This window comes from Chlamydotis macqueenii, chromosome 20 (assembly GCF_036417535.1).
Source record: "Chlamydotis macqueenii isolate bChlMac1 chromosome 20, bChlMac1.mat, whole genome shotgun sequence".
NCBI lineage: Eukaryota > Metazoa > Chordata > Aves > Otidiformes > Otididae > Chlamydotis > Chlamydotis macqueenii.
The window spans coordinates 10,130,957-10,150,375 of NC_141575.1; the positions used below are offsets into that span (position 1 = coordinate 10,130,957).

The 19,419-nt window shown below is 46.4% G+C and overlaps 1 protein-coding gene across 1 annotated transcript in view; it reads right to left on the reverse strand.

Moving 5' to 3' along the window:
- LOC104482992 (voltage-dependent N-type calcium channel subunit alpha-1B) overlaps window positions 1-19,419 on the reverse strand; it is a 286,868-nt gene that overhangs the window by 122,744 nt on the left and 144,705 nt on the right. Inside the window, exons 8-12 of the mRNA XM_086763488.1 lie at window positions 17,458-17,573; window positions 9,056-9,112; window positions 8,259-8,333; window positions 6,226-6,282; window positions 2,158-2,367 (exon numbers count right to left, since the gene is read on the reverse strand). Of these exons, the coding sequence (XP_086619614.1) occupies window positions 2,158-2,367; window positions 6,226-6,282; window positions 8,259-8,333; window positions 9,056-9,112; window positions 17,458-17,573 (515 nt within the window). The remainder of the gene's footprint in view (window positions 1-2,157; window positions 2,368-6,225; window positions 6,283-8,258; window positions 8,334-9,055; window positions 9,113-17,457; window positions 17,574-19,419) is intronic.

Sequence of the window (19,419 nt, forward strand, 5' to 3'; positions counted from 1 at the left end):
CGGCTTCTGTCCCAGATACATTTCACACAGAGGTGTATCTTTAATTCTAATCCACAGAAACATCCCCTCCAGCTCTCACATGGATATTTAGTAGAAGTTGCTGGCTCACAGATTTCTTAATGTTCTCTTAGAAAAGTTACTGCATAAGGTGTTCCCGAAACTGAGTTTGGAAATCTGAAGCCTTCTTTTTTGAGTTGAAAGGAGGGTTTTTTTCTAGACATTTAGTCCTAATGCAAGAGGAAATCCTAAGCCTCAAACTTCTAATTACTCTGCCAATCTAGCTTATTATTTCCTCTGTTAAATTTAGGCAATGAATAAGCAAGACTGACTTCTCTGTGTAGTCTGTCTCTCTTTTCAGTCTAAATCTTGAAAAAAAAAATAGAGTTGAAAGAAGTTTCTGTCCTTACGGATCTCTCATTACATCTCCAGTTACCTGGTGGTATTAAATATTTCAGCAAGTATTAAGAGGGAGGTTTTTTAAGTCAGAACAGCTAGTATTCTTGACCTTTTAGGTCTATTTAAAAAAACTTCAAAGGTTTGCTTCCTTATAATAAGGTAAGACCTGAGGATCTGAGGTGAGAAATGTTTAAGTATCTAATTTATATATAAATCAAGGAAAATTAGGTAGATAAGTATCTTTAATGATCTAAGCCACAGTTATTAAGTCAGATCATTTGAAATATTTTGGGGTTTTTTTTCCTAGTCTTCTGTTCTCTTGCTTCAGAAGTTTTACTTAAAAAATTCTAAACTAGCCACATCTGAATACCGAGTACTGAGCAAAACATTTGTCCCTGGCTGTTTTATAGATTCAGAAGTGGTCAAGGCAATGGCTCCAACTTCCAGAAACAAACTCTCCATCCCTTCCCTTCAGAAGGAAAGACTTGCAGTGTCCCACTTCCAGTGTCACCGTATTGACATATCGGATGGTGAGGCACTGTCCCAGGTTGCCCAGAGAGGTGGTGGATGCCCCATCCCTGGAAGGGTTCAAGGCCAGGTTGGCTGGGGCTCTGAGCAACCTGATCTGGTGCAAGTTGTCACTGCCCAGGGCAGGGGCGTTGGAACTGGGTGGGCTTTAAGGTCCTTTCCAACCCAAACCATTCTATGATTCTATGATATTCCCACAAATTTTCAATCTCTTGGGGTCATAGCCTACAATCTTCATTAAAATAAATGAAAAAAGCTCTCTTCATATTCCACATTTTTTTAAAACAGGTCATGCGAGCAAGTCTGCAATCTCAGTGTAACACTGATGTGTAAAGGCTCTGATTGCAGAAAGCTGCCTCCATTGATTTATCATCATAGGACAGAACAATACACAATTTAAAAAAAACAATATACTTCAAAAGCACTTATAGACTATCTGAAGCCTAAATTGATAGGTGACAAAGAATGTAAAAATAAAAGCTTTTGCACAAATATAGTAGAAATAACACCGTACAGAAGATTACATCTCCACTGCACATATTTTCACAGAAGGGCATCATTACATTTATCCCATCTGATCACACACCTTTAGTAAGGAAGACATTATCAAAAAAGACCTCCTATGAAGTTGCAACCTTTTAAAGAATATGACAATAATTGCTACAACTGTAGTGAATTACTGTATGATTCTATAAGCACAGATAGACATTTTTATCTCCCAACAGCACCAGCCGTTGCACGCGCTGCTGTCCCAGGGACGCCAGCACTAGCAGAGCTTTAAGTATGTCCACAACAGAAATCACCCAGGGATGCAGATCAGCTGCAAAGTGGCACGAATTCTGCAGTTCTCTGGGCAGATGATGATTAGACAGAGAAATCTGCCTTTACCCAAGGACACAGCCATCCCCCCTCCTTTCATAAAGCCTGCTACACAACAAATCCTCCTGCAGTGTTACAAAATTTAAACGTGTCTAAATCTGAAGTTTCAGATGATGTTTGGGATCACGTTCCCACCTCAAATCAGCATAATGTCCTGGTGGATTTTTTCTGAATTGTATTACTTAATTACTCATGAGTTACAAGAACCACTCATTAATGCATTTCTGAGCCTCCTCTGAGGGAGGCATAAAAAGACCAAAAAAACCCAGATCTCACAGAGACGCGACAGCAGTGCCCAGAGTGATAAAAAATGCAAGACCTCGTTAGAGGAAAGATGGAGTCCCCGGTACTCACACAGCGCAGTGGTGAGCTTCTCCGGCTGGTCGTAGTGCACCATGGCGACGCAGAGCGTGTTGAGGGCGACCACGCAAAGGACGATCCAGTAGAAGCTCTGAGCTTTCACCATGCGCCGGATGAAGAACCGGAACATTTTCTCTTTCCTCCTGAAGTAGGACGAGCTCTCATTCTTCCCACTCTTCAAACTGGCGCGGGCAAAAGGAGACCCTGGGACAGAAAGGAGAGTCACCACACCACATCCCAGCAGGAGAAAGGCCGGGGGGCGTGCCCGGGCACACAGACCCTCTCCCAAGCACCAGCAACACAGCTGAGCAGAAAGCTGGGCACATCAACCATGGGCTGAGCAAGGGCATCTCGCTTGCAATGACACTGTGAGGGTGAATGTTGGAGTTTTAAAACTTCATGAATAAATGCCCAGCTCCACCAGTTGGAACTGAGATTCCAACCCCTTGAAGCAATCTTGATTGGCCCAGTTTAACTCATAACTTTTGGGTTCCCAGTTCACTGGAGGGACAGAAAGCACCAGGCACGGTGGTATTTCTGCCCACAGTATGGAGCACATCATCTTGGAGCTGGGTAGCCAGCAACGGGAAAACTGGTCCCTGCCTCCCCTGCTCCTAGGACCAGACAAAGATCCAGCTCTTACTACTCAAATGAGTGAAGTCTCCTTATTTTACTCTCCAACTTTGTGTATTTCTACAGCAGAGGGCTCAATCTGCCCCCATGCACCATATTATGGGCACAATTTTGTATCAATTCTGCCTTTATCAGCTACATTTCAAGTCTGGTCTGAAACCTTGGAAAAGCGTCAAATGTTTTAACAATAGGAAGCTGAGGGAAGCAATGATTCCTAATGTGAGCTCTCCCCCTGCGGTAGCAGGGACTGTTGAAACGAATGACTAGAAGGCAATCTCCAGCCAGTGCTGAGGCAGGAGAAATCACGTACATCCGTCGGAGTTCCTCTGCAACAGAAGCTGTTCCAAGCAGGGAAAATCGTGACTGCCGCAGGCTGTCCACTACCTGTTTCACGCTGTGCTGGCACCCCCTCAGGAACCGCTACTGAACCTTGTTTCAAGAGGGTTTGTGGCAAGAGAATACGCTATTGCCCTTCCCCATCGTGGGACGGAGCCTTGCAGTGGGTAGGGCTGACCAGGACACACACTGTCCTGTCTCGGACCAGGCACTGTGGGAGCAGGTGACTTGCGTGGGCTGTTGTTGGAGATGGCTGAGTTGCACCAACAAAGTGTTCTGGCTGCGCAGCCAAATTTGTGAGCGTGCTCACTTACATTTCAACACTTGGGAGGGGTGGGAATCTCACCCTGCTTCATCCCGCAATAACATCAAACACAGCACCCATAGAAAGGATGAAGCATCCAGATGTGACAGCAATGGGTTCTCCAAGCCTCACAGCTACACAAGCGTGCTGTGAAGTCTCTCCAGGAGAAAACAAGCTGTCTGCTCCAATCCATCTTTCTGGCCCTCCACCAACACACCAAACTCTGAGCTGGCCCTGGCCACGCTTTGGACAAAATCCTTGCGGAAAAGCTCAGCGCGCTGCTGTTCTGTTAGTTTGATAATCCTCCCTTTGTCAGTTTAGAAAAAAAAATAATAATAATATTGCTTATCTATTTCTTTAAGACAACAAAACGAACTAACTGCAGTTGAAGATAGAGGCTGCAGGATATCATAATCCTGTTCAGCAGGTAAAGACCTCTCAGATATTCAAGCCAGTCTAAACTCTCAGATTTGCATGGGAATAGTCTGCTGCACTTCTGTCCCCCCTCTACTGGCTCTACTGATCTCCCAGAAAAGCAAAGCAGCAGTATTTAAATGGATCTAACAGTAGAAAACATCCACTTCTCCAGGCTTTGCTGTCTGGCAATCACTGTCCTGTGCTTGGTACAGCATGGAGGATGAGAAGCCAGGAGGAGCCAGCATCTACTGCTGCATGCTTATTAGTGCAGAAAGGCTGAGAGTTAGGAGCAAAGCAAAGAATAAAAGCTAAGAACAGCTCCAGAGAACACACTGGGAAATGTTTACCGCTCTAGAGCTTTATAACACAATTATAAGGCTCATTGAGGTACTTGTGTTTGAATTAAAGTGCAACACATTCAGTCAACAGCCAGCAAGAGACCTGTCAAAGTCTGGTCTGCATCTCCACGCTGCACTCGGCAATTAAATTGTTAGTTCTTCCACAGTCCTTATGCTCCCATCAGCTAGATAGGAAACCATCCACAAAAACCTTTTCTCAAAAACATATTCTTTATGCATAATTGCCCATATGATCTGATTGTTTATGTTATGCAGAGTTTCAGCCTTTTCAGGAGCCTCCAGAAGTATCTGCTTTACCCATGTCTTCTTTTCTGCCTTGTGCCGTGAATCAAAATCAAAAACACTTTTCCCAAGTGGGTGAACCACTTGCAGAAGGTGGAAAGCACTGCTGTTATTTTCCCTGCCATATGCTCCCGAGGCAGTTCCCAGCTCCGCATCGGATTATCCACAAGCCCAGATGCTCTGTCATCCGTTGTCACCTGAAATGCTGAATTCAGAGATCTGTTTGCATGGCATGGGTGCCCAGAGCCCGGAGGGACTTGGATGTGACTGCAAAGACCTCATAATTATTGCAATCATGAACAAATGTTCCAAAAATTATCATTCCTTGTTATCCATGCAGGGATCCAAGCTGTCCAGAATAAAACAAAACAAAAATGCACACAGTTGCTGCATTTTTGCCATCTTTCAGCAGCAAACCTCTCACAGAAGTGGCAGCAGTTGAGCCACAGACCCTGCAGCCTGCTCAGCCTGGGGGACAGTGGCCGTTCAACAGTGGGTGACCGTGTCAGTAACATGCTGAGCAACATTCGTTTCCTGCAACCAGGTCTCCATTTAAAGGGGGGAGGGGGGAAAAAAATCCAGCAGCAGCTGTAACCTCTTAAAATGTTAATGCCAAATTTCCAAAGAGCATCTGAGGCACTCGTGCTCGCAAGCACACACGGACGCGTGCTCTCAAAAGACCCATTTGTGCTGCTGCTCTTCCAACAAAGCAGCAAATTCTGGATGCGTAACTGGGGTGCCAAGACATTTCTTTGGAAGATAATGAGAACATCTGCTGCTTCAGCAGCAAAACAAAATACCGACTCCAACAAGAGGGAGAGGAATAAGCAAAACAGCTAGCTCCAAAGTGGGTGGGAAGAATTCTTACCAGCCAGCAAGGAGAAGCACATGAGTGCCAGCTCTTTCTGCTGATGTCCAAGCAGCATCCCTCAGACGAGGTGCTGTGTGCTCAGAGCCTGTCCCCCTTGCAGATCCCAGACCTGCCTACTGCCTCTCCACTTGGACACACCTCCAGAGGGAATCGGCTCTCTGTTAACTGCAGAACAAGCAGGGCCTCTGCAGCCCGACAGGGTCTTGTTCTCCAGAGCTGAACGCACCAAATTCACACCGTTAATGCTGCGCTGTGAAGGATGCCATGCTCTGCACTGGAGGCACCTGGGTCATGGCATGTAGACAGGTGTGCTTTCTCCACACCTGGCTTTAAAAGTGCGGAGAATTGCTTTAAGACCCTCTTCTAAGGCAAGAATACGAAAATTAGGGCCACTGCCCAGTGTTTCCCAGTAACCATTCACATGGCAATGGCTACAAAACCCTACAGTGTGCATTAGTGACAGACGTGACCACACATCCACTTCCTCTCCTCCCCGCTACAGATGAGGCTTAGCAATATTGTTTGACCTATTCGGGCTTCATTAGCACAAACAAGCATGTTCTGAGCAGTATGGCCACTACCGCACGGATTCTCCAAGCGTTTTGGCAGGGCTCTTTTAAAGGGTGCAGCATGCAACAGCTGAGCAGGGGAGCGGGCAAAGCCATGAAGCCGTTGGCTTTGGTAAGCTGAGTGCTGCTGCAGGAGCAGTGACAATTCTCCTTCTTGGAACTGCAGCTTCTGGAGCAAAGGAGCCGCTTGGAGGAAACATGACACAAACACATTCGGGTGGAGATCGAAACCTCGGGGAATGCGAAGCCAGTACTCACCAACAGAGCAAATGTCTGTGAAATGGTCCTCACCTTCTTCAGCATGAATCAGGTCATTTTTGCTCTTCTTTATTGCAGCTCTTTTCAACACTGTGTGCAAATTAAAGAGAAAATGTCCCATGAGCATTCAGAGCGGATTCCCTCTCCCCCTCCCTTCGCTCTCCAGGGCCAGCATTTACTTCCCAATGCCAGCTTAAAGCTCTCACACAAAGTTAAGCTGGAGCAAATCAACCTACAACCTTGCAGGGCCTCCGCATGCTTCGATGCCAGGGTTGTTTATCTACCTAACCTTCCAGATCTTGAAGGTTTGCTGGGCACGGCTCTGCACGCTTACGCTTCACCCCAGCATGTGCAGGAAGGGTGGGGGAGTCACCGCGGCTGCTGGACCTTTTAGCACGGCGGAAAGGATGGGCAGGGTCACTGAATCTTTCTGAGCCCCGGTGGGTGATGAGATGAGTGCTTCTATCCATTAACAACATCAAGGCTGTTTACAGCGTGCACCATTAAGAACTTGGTATTCACAGTGCTCAGACACAGGGTTTACCGCAGAGCAATGCCTTGAGCAGCAGAAACGCTACATTGAAAGCAACCGCCACAAATCAGTGAATATGCTCTTAATAGCACCCATTGTACAACTCCATCCCTCTGGGAATGTCATAATTCTTTGAAAACACACCCTGTCCGGTAGCATCTTTTGTGGGGAGGGTAAATGTCGCTACAGGGTTTTACTCGCCGGGGAAAGAGAACTGCACCCCAAGGCTGGGAGAGGTCTGCACCATTTACCCAGTGCACGAGGGGTGACGTGTGGACACTGGTACCATGACCACCTTACCTGCAAACCTTGAGAACTAGCAGAAAAAAAAAATACGTCGATACAAGTTTTGTAACAAGTTCAAGACAGACAGTAACTAAGCACCGCTTGCTATCAGCAGTAAGACACCCCACGGTGTGGTGATACAGACTGTTCAGGAGGCACACACAGCAAACCCACGCACTCTGCAGCGACTGCCCCGGGGCAGGGTCCTACGAGAGATTCCCCTCACCCTACACAAAATTCCCTGCCTTGGCAGAGAAATGGATGCGCTTCTTCCTCCGCAGCTAAGGCCAGCGTTAGTGCTTTTGTTGCTTCAAGGAAACGCTCGGAACATCGCCCAGGTTCGGAGAGGCTCGAAGAGAAGAGGATGCTCTGAACCTGTGGTCTGGGTCCAATTTTTTTTTGCAAATAACCACTTTTGCTCTTTTCTTCCCCACCCAGCAGTAGGCTGGATCCTCAGTCCCAGCAATACCATCTTTTGGGTCCTCAGACTGCATCTGTCCCAGCACACTCCAGCATATCCAGGGCCACTCCCAGCACTGGAACATAACCAGCCCTAGGAGCAGTTTTACAACACTCTCTAGCATGAATCGAGCACCTTCTTCTTTGTCTTCTCTCCCCAGAAACTTCTGCATGTGTTTAGCAATTAGGCTGTGCCATCTGTACAGGCACCTTGTATGCAACGTCCCCGTTTTGGAGTCTAAGGCAGTTTACCAGCATGGATGTGGGCTGCTGGTGGCTGTGAACCCACACCAGTTGGCTTCAAGGCTGGGAAGGTTGCCAGGCTCCTTTAGCTTACTGGTATAGAGGGAGCCTTAGCACACCTGGGTCTTTACTCCATGGCCTGCACCCACCTCTAATTTGCTTCCACCGCTCAGCTTTTTGGACTGCTTTTCCAGACACTCGTTGCAGCTGGAGACTAACAGCCCTGGCTGCTGGACAAACTTCCCCAGTGCACACACACCCAACGCACTCGCGCACAGGCACGAAGATTTGCCAAGCACACCTCAGCCCTGACCTCCTGCAGCCCCAGCTCTTCCATCCCCGAGTCCTCCCCTGAGCTCAGGTCACCAGGTTGGCCAAGACGGACCCAACGGCCGGGCGTCTGACGGCCCAAGGAGCCGTGTGGCTCGGAGGCAAGGTGCAAAACCACATGGGAAGCATCGCCGGTGACCTGGGCGCACGGGGCTGCGGGGAAGGAGCACTGCCCCGCTGTGCCGCCTAAGCCCCTGGTGATTTGCAATCCACTCACTGTTGTAGCTGCTGCCGCTGCTAGTCTCTGCCGGTGCCGTGCCTTGTTGAATCGGCCCTTCCGAGGCGGCCCTCCCTGACAGTGAATGGGAGGAGAAAAAAAAAGAGGAGGGAAAGGGAGGGGAGGGGAAAGGAGGAGACATGGGAGGACGAAAGATGGTCAGAAAAGGGAGAGGGAAGAATCTTTAACTGAACTTTGACTGGCTGTCACATCCTAAGAGCTCATCAGTCTGGAGGCACAGGGAGAGCAGCCCCCGCAGCCTCGCAGCGCCTGCGTCCGAAGCTCAGTCCCTCCAGCCGTCCTGCAACGCTAGGGTCACTCGCCAGAAGATAGGATCACCACACCCTGTTATGTCTTACTGCTTACAAGTAACAGGGGTCTTAGTCTCTTTGTCAAATCCACTCGGAAACCTCGGTTTGGAGCCCTGCCTTCTCTCGGTCACTGCATTTCTCCTCTGGTATCCGCCCTGCAGCCTATCACCGACACAGCCTCCCGCGCTCGGCAGAGGCTGATGGGTGTCCCTGCCACGCTGTGGTCTCACAGGCACCATAGGGACCGACCTACCCCGAGGGCAGATCCCCATCCTAGAGTGGTGTGTCACATAACTGTTCATCATCCACCTGCAACCTCAAAATGACCCAATATGGGAACAGGGACTCTTTAGCCCACTTTATGCCAAGTGCATGCAAGAGCGTGCTCCTCACACCCTCCTGGTTGCAATGGAAAGCCATGTCAGCGTACAGCAGGTGAACCTCTCACGTATCACAGGAGGAAAACCACACAGCAAAACGACCTACCGTCTAGAGGAGATTTCTCTTCTGCGTTCTTGTCTTCCTCTGCCAGCATGACCTCCTCTGTAAAAGGAAAAACAGCAAGGTTCAACCTCAGATTTATCACATGCCCATCAATAAATAAGCTGAGCTGGATGCAGTGGGCATCTGTCACAGCTGCCACCAACCTTACCCCATTGTATCACCCAGTGACACCAAGCCTGTGGAGGAAGGGATGGCTCAGATTTGTGTTTCTTACCCTGTGCCACTCCTGCACAGGCTGAGGAGGAGAGAAACCACTGGAAGACCCTAGCACTTCCTCCATGATTTCCCTTTTCACAACGAACCACCCACTCCAGTTTCTTTACCCAGCTATGATCCATAAGGGACTCCTGGAGACTAAGAACCTTCTCTCAAACCCAAACATGACCACAGGGCTCCATAAGCCATAGAATGGTCCCTCATGCCCAGTCACATTGGAGACACCATTTGAGGAGTGAAAGACGCTCTACACCCGTTGCTGTTCTTCTGTCTCCATCAATAAGACAAGGACTCCAGCCCCGGGGAAATGGATCTCTGTCTCATGGCACACGGCAAGACAAGCAGGGCTGGCTGCTGCATGTCAGCTGTGCCACATTGCAGGGGACAAAATGTCACCAAAGAGCCATTGGATCAAACCTTTGTCCAAATAAAATCCAGTGCAAAGTTGCCATAGGGGGGTTTGCACTATTCATGTTATGCTATATGTGCAAGATCACCACCACTGGTTTTTCCATTGCTGTATAACTCATCTCCAAAATACAAGTTTATACTTTTCTACAGCAAAAGAATACAGAAAACACTGAAAAAAACAACACCCAAAAACTAACTCATTTCCATTTGCATGAAAGAACCAAATTTCCTGAGGTCTCACAACGCAGATGTCATCACCCAAGTCAATTTGCAGTACACATCACACCGCGTCAATGCTTGAAACCATACAGTTCATATAGTTTGAATCACAGATTTTAGCTTGCTGTTATAAAATTATGTAAGGATTTTCTTCTAAAGCAAATATTGAGTTGGCAGCTGGTAAACTGCACACTTCTTTATGTTATTAAAAATGACACATTCTTTCTCATGTTTGGCATAGATGTAATTTGGGATCTTACTAAATCATCTGACGCTGTGTTTCCACAAAATTTTGCTTTAAAGTCCATTTAAGCCAGTCCAGATGGAAGGCTAACTGAAAAAAAAAAAAATACACACAAACCACAGGGCAGACATCAAAGTGTGTAGCTGAAAGATGTCTGGAGGAATACTAGAGGGATCAGCAGCACCACACAAGCCTTACATAATCTCTTTATTAATCTTCTGGGAGAGAGAGTGGATGATACATTAATAAGTCCACAAACTGAGAAGGCTAAGAACTAATATTCAGGACTGAGGAAGACTTGAAGCCTAAGCAGAGGAGAACAAAATAAGAAAACGCAAACTAGTGCAGAGACATGGAAGAGGGTAAGGAAAGCAATGGCGCTCAGAGAAGGTTACCAAATGTCAGGTGAGCTAACAACTTCAAAATGCAGGAAATCCTCCCAAAAACCCACAAGCCAATACAATTCAGGTGTTTTCCAAGGCTCCCTAAAACAAGTCAAAAAGCCAAAATGGGCTGCTTTGATAATTCGAGAGAGATCTCTCAAACAGGCACCTCAGAAACCAAAAGGTTCTTCCAAAGTCTTGTCTTGGGAAAAGCTCTACTGGTGTTTTGGGGCTAAAAATACAGAAGGAGTTAAATGACAAATAACAATGAATACAACTGCACTAAAACACGGGGAAGGGTTGGTTTAGACATGGAGACCCCTTCCCAAAGGCAGCTGGACAAAGGGCCTGCAGAGACATTAGGAAAAATGTTTCACACTGAGGGTGGTAGAGCACTGGCGCAGGTTGCCCAGAGAGGCGGTGGATGCCCCATCCCTGGAAACATCCAGGCCAGGTTGGCCGGGGCTCTGAGCAACCTGATCTGGTTGGAGATGTCCCTGCTCCTGGCAGGGGGGTTGGACTGGGTGGGCTGGAAAGGTCCCTTCCCACCCATACCCTTCTGTGATTCTACGTGAAACACAAAGCAGATCTGTCCTGGCAGGAGGGTGAGCTCAAGGTGCTAACACAGTAGACATTTTCCTATAGTTTTTTTTTTTAAGTCTACATTGCTCATGGAGTGTGATTTTAAAAGCTTTACGTCATATCTGAAGGTGATACACCTGCATCGTAGTGCAGGACTCTGCAGAAAAAGGAGTCTGGCTCCCAGCAGCAGCAGAACCAACAGTCCCACCCAGATGCGAGCACACGCCTTTGGACCCAGGGACCAGCTCAGTCATCAGGACTGGGAGACCAAAAGACTACACACCTACCCTCGTGAGGCCTTCACGTGGTTTTTAAAGCCTGCTAAAAAGACAGCTCAGCAGGCTAGACATCATTGCTAGGAATTTATTTTTTTTAAATCATACAGCATCCTAAGCAGAGGATCAGAAGCCGCACTGCCTTTAGTCATCACTGTAACACAGAGTCTGGAAGAAGATAATTAGGATGCCTGAAAAAAACCCCAAACAACTGTGCCTGTACATTAGGAGAAATGTTCAACAAAGAGACGATATCAGATCAGCAGCTTCTGGCCTCCAAAGGCACAGGGGCTTCTCTAGGACGTCAGTGAGAGGTGTCTAAGCAGTACGATGAATTGCTGGTTATTAAATACTGACACCACACAGCACGTTACAGGACTGGAAAGAAAGGCAAACCTCATACTGAGGAACTGGCGAGCTGAACAAAACAGGCAAACAGCAGAGAAACGTAGTGCCCTTTCTCTTTGGCGTGGGGAGACAGGACACTGTGGGCTCAGAAGAAGGGTGGATTACAGGAAATAACTCATGAGCAACAGGCAAAAGAAGTTAGGAAAAAAGTAAGAATAACTGAATTTAACTGTTGAAGAGTCAGACTTGTCAAACAGAAAAAGTGAATAGTAAGGCTTCTCCCTTAGGAGATGCCATCACATTCTCACACGGGACTCCGATTTCTCTTTCCGGCAATTATCCTCCCTTGTCATCTCACATGTGGTGCTGCCCTTTTCCATTGATGTAGGTGTCTTTTCCCAGCTGCATCAAAGGGCTTGTTGCTCTTTCTTCTACAGAAATCTAAAACCTGACGTTCCTAAAGCTTTGCCATATCAAGTGACAGCATTCAAGTTCCAGTGAGCTGGAAGAGAGAGGTTAAACCCCAAAGCCTGCTCACTCCAGGAGAAAAGAAACACTCAGAATTGGTGCTGTGTGAAAGAGACAGACTTGGAATGAATTAAAATGCAAAAGACGTGCAACTTGATTAGCTCTGAACAGAAAGACTTCCAGTCTCTGAGCACAGTGTTTTCAAAATGATGCATGTCCTTGCAAGATAAGAGAAACATCTTCAAAAGAATATTTGCGGGCTTATAAGCGCTTTACTCTGTGCAGGGAACTTCCAGTTCTCCCCTCTCCTCTGGAAATGCAGCCTGACAGCCTAATAGTTGTTGTGGTTTTGGGGAGTATAATGGAGAGAGCAGCGGTGGCTAAATCATTTCCGTGGATTACACTGCTCAGCTTCGCCGCTTTTTAATTCCTCTGAAAGGCACAGTTTCAAATGGACTTGCACAGCGCCCAACGAAAACATGAAAGGAAGAGCACAGCTTGTTCCAGCACGCAGCGGGTGGGACAGGACAGGGTTTGCTGGTCACCAGTAAGATTTTATTTGATATTGGTTGAAGTGAAGAAGCAGGATTGGGAAAGAGAACTGTTGTCTCGTGTATAGAGGAGCATCACAGTAACACCTACATCAGCTGACTTCCAGCGGTGGGGACAGTTGGTGTCTTTAAAGAATTTACTAAAAAACAGACAGTTGACTTTATTCTTCAAGATTAAATTTAAGATTACAAGTCTATTCCTAACTGATCCATACAGTTCACTTCTAAACAAAACAGAGTCAATGTTTATGAGCTTGACATGGCAATTACCACACGAATTTTCGGCCTAAATTCTGTGAGATGCAAGAAACGATAGGATTTAATCATTGCTTCCGGCCTGTAACTCGCACTAGTTTTATAAGACTGAAAATCTTACACATTGGAAGACACAGATGTGTAAGTTATTTATTCCTCACATCATCCTCAAAAAGACTCTACAGGGTTACAGTTTTCCTTGCTTAGTCTTGGCCTCACGATACAGGGTTCTTACATGTAATCACCTGTTATCTCATTTGAAAATATTTAAACCCTCCTGACTACCCCATGTATTCATTCTCCAACACGCACCTGAGAAATAAGTAAAGCTAGAAACTTCATACCTGGCCTTCGTATAATCCTGCGTGAAGAAAGTAAACTCAACCTCTACAGAAATTGGTCAGACCGTGGGTGTTTTTTTTCCTTTCCAGTCATGCACATCTAAATTCAGCACTTCAGCACATTATCTGTGTTATGATTTCCTTTCCTTCCCCAACCCTTTGTTAAGGCAGCATTTGTTAAGTACTCCATCGATTAAGGCTTCCTGTATTAAGTTCCACTCGCACAAGTATTTGCACATTAAGGCTGTCATTGTTTCAAACACCTTGCTAGAGATCCCTCAAGCAGATATGCTGCTGACTACTTAAACAATCCACATTTTAAACAGCCTGAGCTATGTTTGCTCCAGTTTCAAGCGCACCTGCACTTCTGGTGATTTATCAATGGGAGCTGGCACCAAAACCTCTCAGCTGTGCCAAGGCAACTCCTTGAAAACTTTACAAGCACTTTTTATTAATATTTTTCTTCCTTTTTATACTGTTATTTTATCACTGGAAAAAAGAAAAATCTAAAAGTACAACCAGAGAAAAAGAAAAATGTAAATGTCAGTTACTCAAGAGCCAGGCCATTAAAGAAGTTTCATTCTTTCAGCACAAACTCAGACAAATCATTAGACCAGGTCTGGAACGCGCTTGAGTCAGACAGCACTTCAGAGGTAGAAAACAAAGACCCATTGTTTTCTAAATCACTTTTTTGATGCAATATGTACAGCCAGAGATAATAATAACATCATTCAGATTATAAACAGAGAAGGCTGTGAGAAACATTAAAGACACTCAAGAGCAGTCAATAAATGATGAGCACAATGTCAAACTAAAATCATTGTTGACAAATGGAGGTAGTGTCAAATGAAGGAGTGATTTTCGTCACACAAATACTTTCCTTGGTCCTAAACCACTTACAGCCGTTGAGGTAAAAACTTGAGCACTACCGAGAACAAGGAAACCTCCTTTCCAGCTCCAGCAACTGCTCAGAATATGTAAAATATTACAGAGCAAAAACAATCAAATGAAGTATTAAGATGCCTCTTTATGAACCACTGGAATGCAGCTTTACACTCTTCCTACCTTGCATCAAAAATAAATGAGAAAAAATGAACAAACAAAATGCTCAGAGATGGATATCATAAATATTAGAAGCCTGGAGAGCCTTCCATGGGAAGGGAGGGGATTGAGCAGATTGGTTCTGCGTGCTTTATAGCAGAAAAAATAAGATGAAACAAGGTAGAGAGCGATCAGAGGCAGAAAAGTAATAAAAATAAATATGAAGTGCACTCCTGAGGTCCTCCTCTCACTGCAGAAAGGCAACGTATTTAAAATTGAGGACAGGACATACTATTTGGTGAGTTGGTTTGGTTTTTAAAATCAAACCGACTGCTAACACGTGGAACTCCTTGCTACAAGACTCAACAAGGTCAAGGATGCCAGAAGGATTTAAAGCCAATTAGCTATTCACATGAAAAACAAAAAAATCCACTGGAGCTACATTAGAGCAGAACACAAAGAGCTTTTGCTCTTTCGTTCATGCAAACAGCTGATCACATCTCGCTGCAAGAGGTTTCCGTACAGGCCGGACTGTCCCTGACCGTCCTCTCCGGCCGTTTTCCTCCTCCACCCAAGCAGGTTGCCTTGCTTTGGCCATTGCCCCCGCCCAGTCCTGGACAAGGAAGACTGATGATCTAAGTTTAGAAACTCATAATCCGCATGGTCCTAGCTCAAATCCTGGCCTCTAAAACAGAAATGGGAAACCCGCATCAAAGGCAGAGCCCCAAATTTCAATGCCTGCCTAAACACTCAGTTCTCTATTTCGGTTAGCCTTCACGCTACCTTTTGTAGTCAAAGATTGACTAACATTGCTAAGCTCATTTTAATTATTGTTATTATTCAGCTGTACTAGGAAGCTTTTTAATATTCCTATTGTATTTTCAACAATGTCTTTACAGGATATTTTTATTACGCCCCAATTCAGCTACTTTGCATACATTTTCCTGTTCTAGGAAACCTTTGGGATCTTGAGTTATTACACAAAATCAAAAGATGGGCATTTTACAGCAGTTTCACTCTATACTGATGTGGCATTTACTCAGTGCTGGCAACACAGAAATAGAATAGCCAGCAATTCCCACAGGGATGCAAAGTTGGAGCAGAGATCGGGTTTATGTTTTATAACTTCTTCACCTCATCTCTCAGACAAGTTCAGCTAACGACCTCTGCACAGGTCTTCTCGGCAGAACAGTCACCAAAATTAAATGAAGCAACCTGCATCCCTGCAAGAGAATTCTCATCCTTATTTTACTGATGAGGAGACTGGAATTTAGAGATTGAGAAATCATGAGAGCCTCAAAACCAAGATGACACAGGAGCCAAGGCAGAGCCATGGTGCCCTCTGCTCCAGCCACTGGATAAATCATTAATTAAACTCAATTTGAGGTAGCACAAAAGCTGTAAACAAATGGGAAGACAGATTATAAACAGAAAAGAAAGTGAATTACTCTTTTATTTGAACCCTAGAGAACCACAGACTGGTGCGGTTATCTCATTGAGGACAGTTGCTATTGAACAGTCATGGCGAATAACAGTCAGTCAGTACAACTGGCACTCAGCTGTCAGTCTGTACAGCGCTACAGAAATAACGTGTTCAGGCCACCGTACAAACCGCTGCTCCTTCTCACTATTTTGCATTTCAATGCTTCAGTCATTTTTTCCTCTCTGGTCAGGTTGTCAGAGCTCATGCCCAGACCACTGCTCCCCAGCATCCCCAGGGCAGAGCCTCGCTGCTCCCCGGGCACACAGCCCGGCAGAGCACTTCAGAGGAGAGAGCCACGTGAAAATGCTCTTCCAAATACCGGCACCCAGGCTGCACGCGTGAAGCAGAAGTTGTAAATCCAGACAAAGAACCACCAATGCACAGAACAGCACCAGGATGCTCTGGCCCCTGGTGCGCATGACTTTGGGACACGGAGACTCCATGTGCAGGCAGTTTATGCGTGTGCAAAGCTGGAGTGAGTGGTTGTGGCCGTACAATTACCCGCTTTAGGCACATTAGGACCCGCTAAGCACATTAGGCCTCCAGCATCAGTATGGATTTCAAAACAAGGAATGATGACGGGGCTTTTAGCACAGTGCCAGCCCATGGCTTAGGAGCACCACAGAGTGCCAATCTTGCCACTGGTCCATCGGCTGGTGTCAGGCGAGTCACTGTATAACATTGAACCCCAGTCTCTCCATTTGTAAAGGGCAAGGATGAAGCTGACCTGCCGAGAAAGGCACCCAAAAAATCTATTTGAGCAATGACCGCTTCTTTTTCTCTCCATTACTGTTTTAAAAGGCGTTTTCACGTTACTCAGGTGCTTCAGCTTCCCAGAAAAGCAAGCAAGGAAGTGAATCAGCCCCAGAAGTTTCCTTGATGCCACGTGAATGAATTGCATGGTGGCTATGCCAACATACATATCAGCTACCCTACAATGCAGACAGGTCACTGGTAATGTTTACTATCCAATAAAAAGGAAAAGCAAAACAAGCTATTTTTTGGTTAAATTAGTGCATTCGGGTCCTTGTTAAAGTTGCTCACGGTTTGCAATAAAGCACAATGTGGAGTTATAATAGTTATAAACCAATGTTAATATGTGCTGGGGTGAGTTTCATGAAAGCGATCTCTGCAGCTCATAAAAATGACACTCCAGTGTATTTTCCCATCACAGCAAGAGAGGCTTATAAAACAGCTGCGGTGGAAAGTAAATAAAATATAAATGACTCATGTAAGAGAACAGTTTCCCCACTGTGGAGACTTTGGGCACTGTACCACTTTTTATATTATACTGTATTAAGACAATTGCTTTGATCTCAGCAATAAAGTTGGCCCAGCTCCTTTATTTTTGCTCAACCAAACCGAGATCTTTTGCAGGAACTTCAGTGTGACTGCTCAGAAATGAGCCCGACAAAAACAAGGAGTGCTGGCTGGGGACTCTCTAGTCTTGGGTTACCTCGATGGCCAGCAACACTGGGGACTGGTTCTGGGGCCCTCGTCCTCTGTTGTCACCAGACTACTTGCCACAAGACACACTGAACCAAGATGAGGAGACCTCTTGCCTTACCTGCTTTGAAGATCCACTCCAAGTACCCATTTAGTTCCCGTTCAATTTGCTGCTGCCTACGGAGCTTCAGGAAAGCTCGCCGGTTTTCTACCCTCTCTCGTTCTTTGGCAAATTCACTACGGAGAGAGAAGAATGAGAAAGAACATGTCACAAGCGGTCAGGGAAAACACGCAGCCCTGCTTTCATCTTTCAGATTGTATTTACGAAGCCTGTGAAGTCAATGACAACAGTAGTAAGTGGAAACCGCAGCATGCTATGTGGTGTTGTCCAAAGAACTGCTACTTTGGTTGCAGTTCCATTGTTTCTCTGCCTTTCTCATGCCGAAGAGGACGGCAAACTGCCACGTGCACACATTTCTTTTGTTCCGGGGCCACATCACATCCATTGCAATGAGATCCTGATGCACGACCACATAAACCTGTCCAGTCATGCCATAGAAGCTGTTATCCTCAACACTAGAAATTGTTCTCCATCCCTCCACACCATTCGTCCTAAAGCAGAGCTTCCTCTAGAAGCGCAATGTCACAGACAGAGCAGCAGTGTCTGTCTTGGAATCACAGAATGGTTTGGGTGGGAAGGTACCTTTAAAGGCCATCCAGTCCGATCCCCCTGCCAGGAGCAGGGGCAATATTGGAAAATACCTACTCTTTCCTGCTCGCCTTTCTCTGAGTTTTCCCGGGCTTAAACAGACTTCTACCAACGTAAGCTGCAAGTGAGGATGGGTACTCTGGGGTTAAGGTGAAGTAGCCCATATGCTTTGAGTTGAGGGTAACAATGACCCTGCAATTTGCTAAAATCACATGGAAAGCAAGTACCTTGACATCAAATCATTCAAACAAGACCGTACAGAGTAGTCAGAAAGCAAGGTTCACCCATTCATTACAAAAATCTTGTCGCAGGACATCCTACTGCCTAGTTTGAAACAATGCTGAGACAGCAGTGCAGCCACCACCCCCAAGACACCGTGCTGGGGCTTTCCCCAGGCTGATTCCTATCACCACTGGGAAGTTTCTGATGACCCACCTGGAGATGTATGTGCTCATCCACCACTTATGGAGCTCTGACCCATGTTCCACAGCCCCTCGCTTTGACCACAGCCCGCAGCGGCTCCCACAACAGCTTCATCTACACGTGTCAACGTGGGCTTTTGTCCCTCCTGCGTACCAGTGGCTCACTCAATTGATGTCTTACCTTCTCTTCGTCCTTCAAATCCTCAGTTAACTGCTAATTGTTGCAAGCCTTTAGCTAACCATTATTCTTTTCTAAAACCCCACCCAATCACCCGTTCATTACCCACATGCGCTCCTCAGAAGCCAGCAAGGAGCAGGAGATGGGAGAAAGGTGGAAGCATGGGGAAAAAGGAGCTGCAGGTGCCAGAGGCAGCTTTAAATTCACAGTCTACACTTTACCCTTCAAAGCTGACACTTTTGCTTCATTTGGCAGGACTGTCTGACCCGCAGAGAAGGGACTGCAGGGAGAACTTGGCTCAGCACTGCAATGCCAGCCAGTACCGGTCACTGATGTGAGAGCTGCCATCAGCTGAGCTGTTATCTTGATTTTGGCAGCACACCTCAGTCTCCTGACTCCCCTTCTCCTGTCCCCCACCTGACAGCACAGCCCATGACCCCATCCTTGAAACGGAGGAAGGCGAAGCGTCACTCTGAGCCGACAGCTCCTCCTCGGCATTCAGCACTTGTCGGCCGGGTGATTTGGGATCCTGCATGTGTCAGCTGGATTGCCGCTTTTCTCTCTCTTCCTTTTTTATGTTCTCATTTCTGGTTCAGTGCCTGCTGGTCGGGGCCACGGACCTCCTCTCAGTTTTGATTTGTCTGGAGGGGGAGGAATGAGATCAGACAGCACAAGGTGACAATATGAATTTATAAACTGCCAGACGTGAAGGGGCCACGCTTCCTGCGTTCCAGGCTCGTGTCACCGCAGATTTCCCAGACCTGGGCTGCGCCG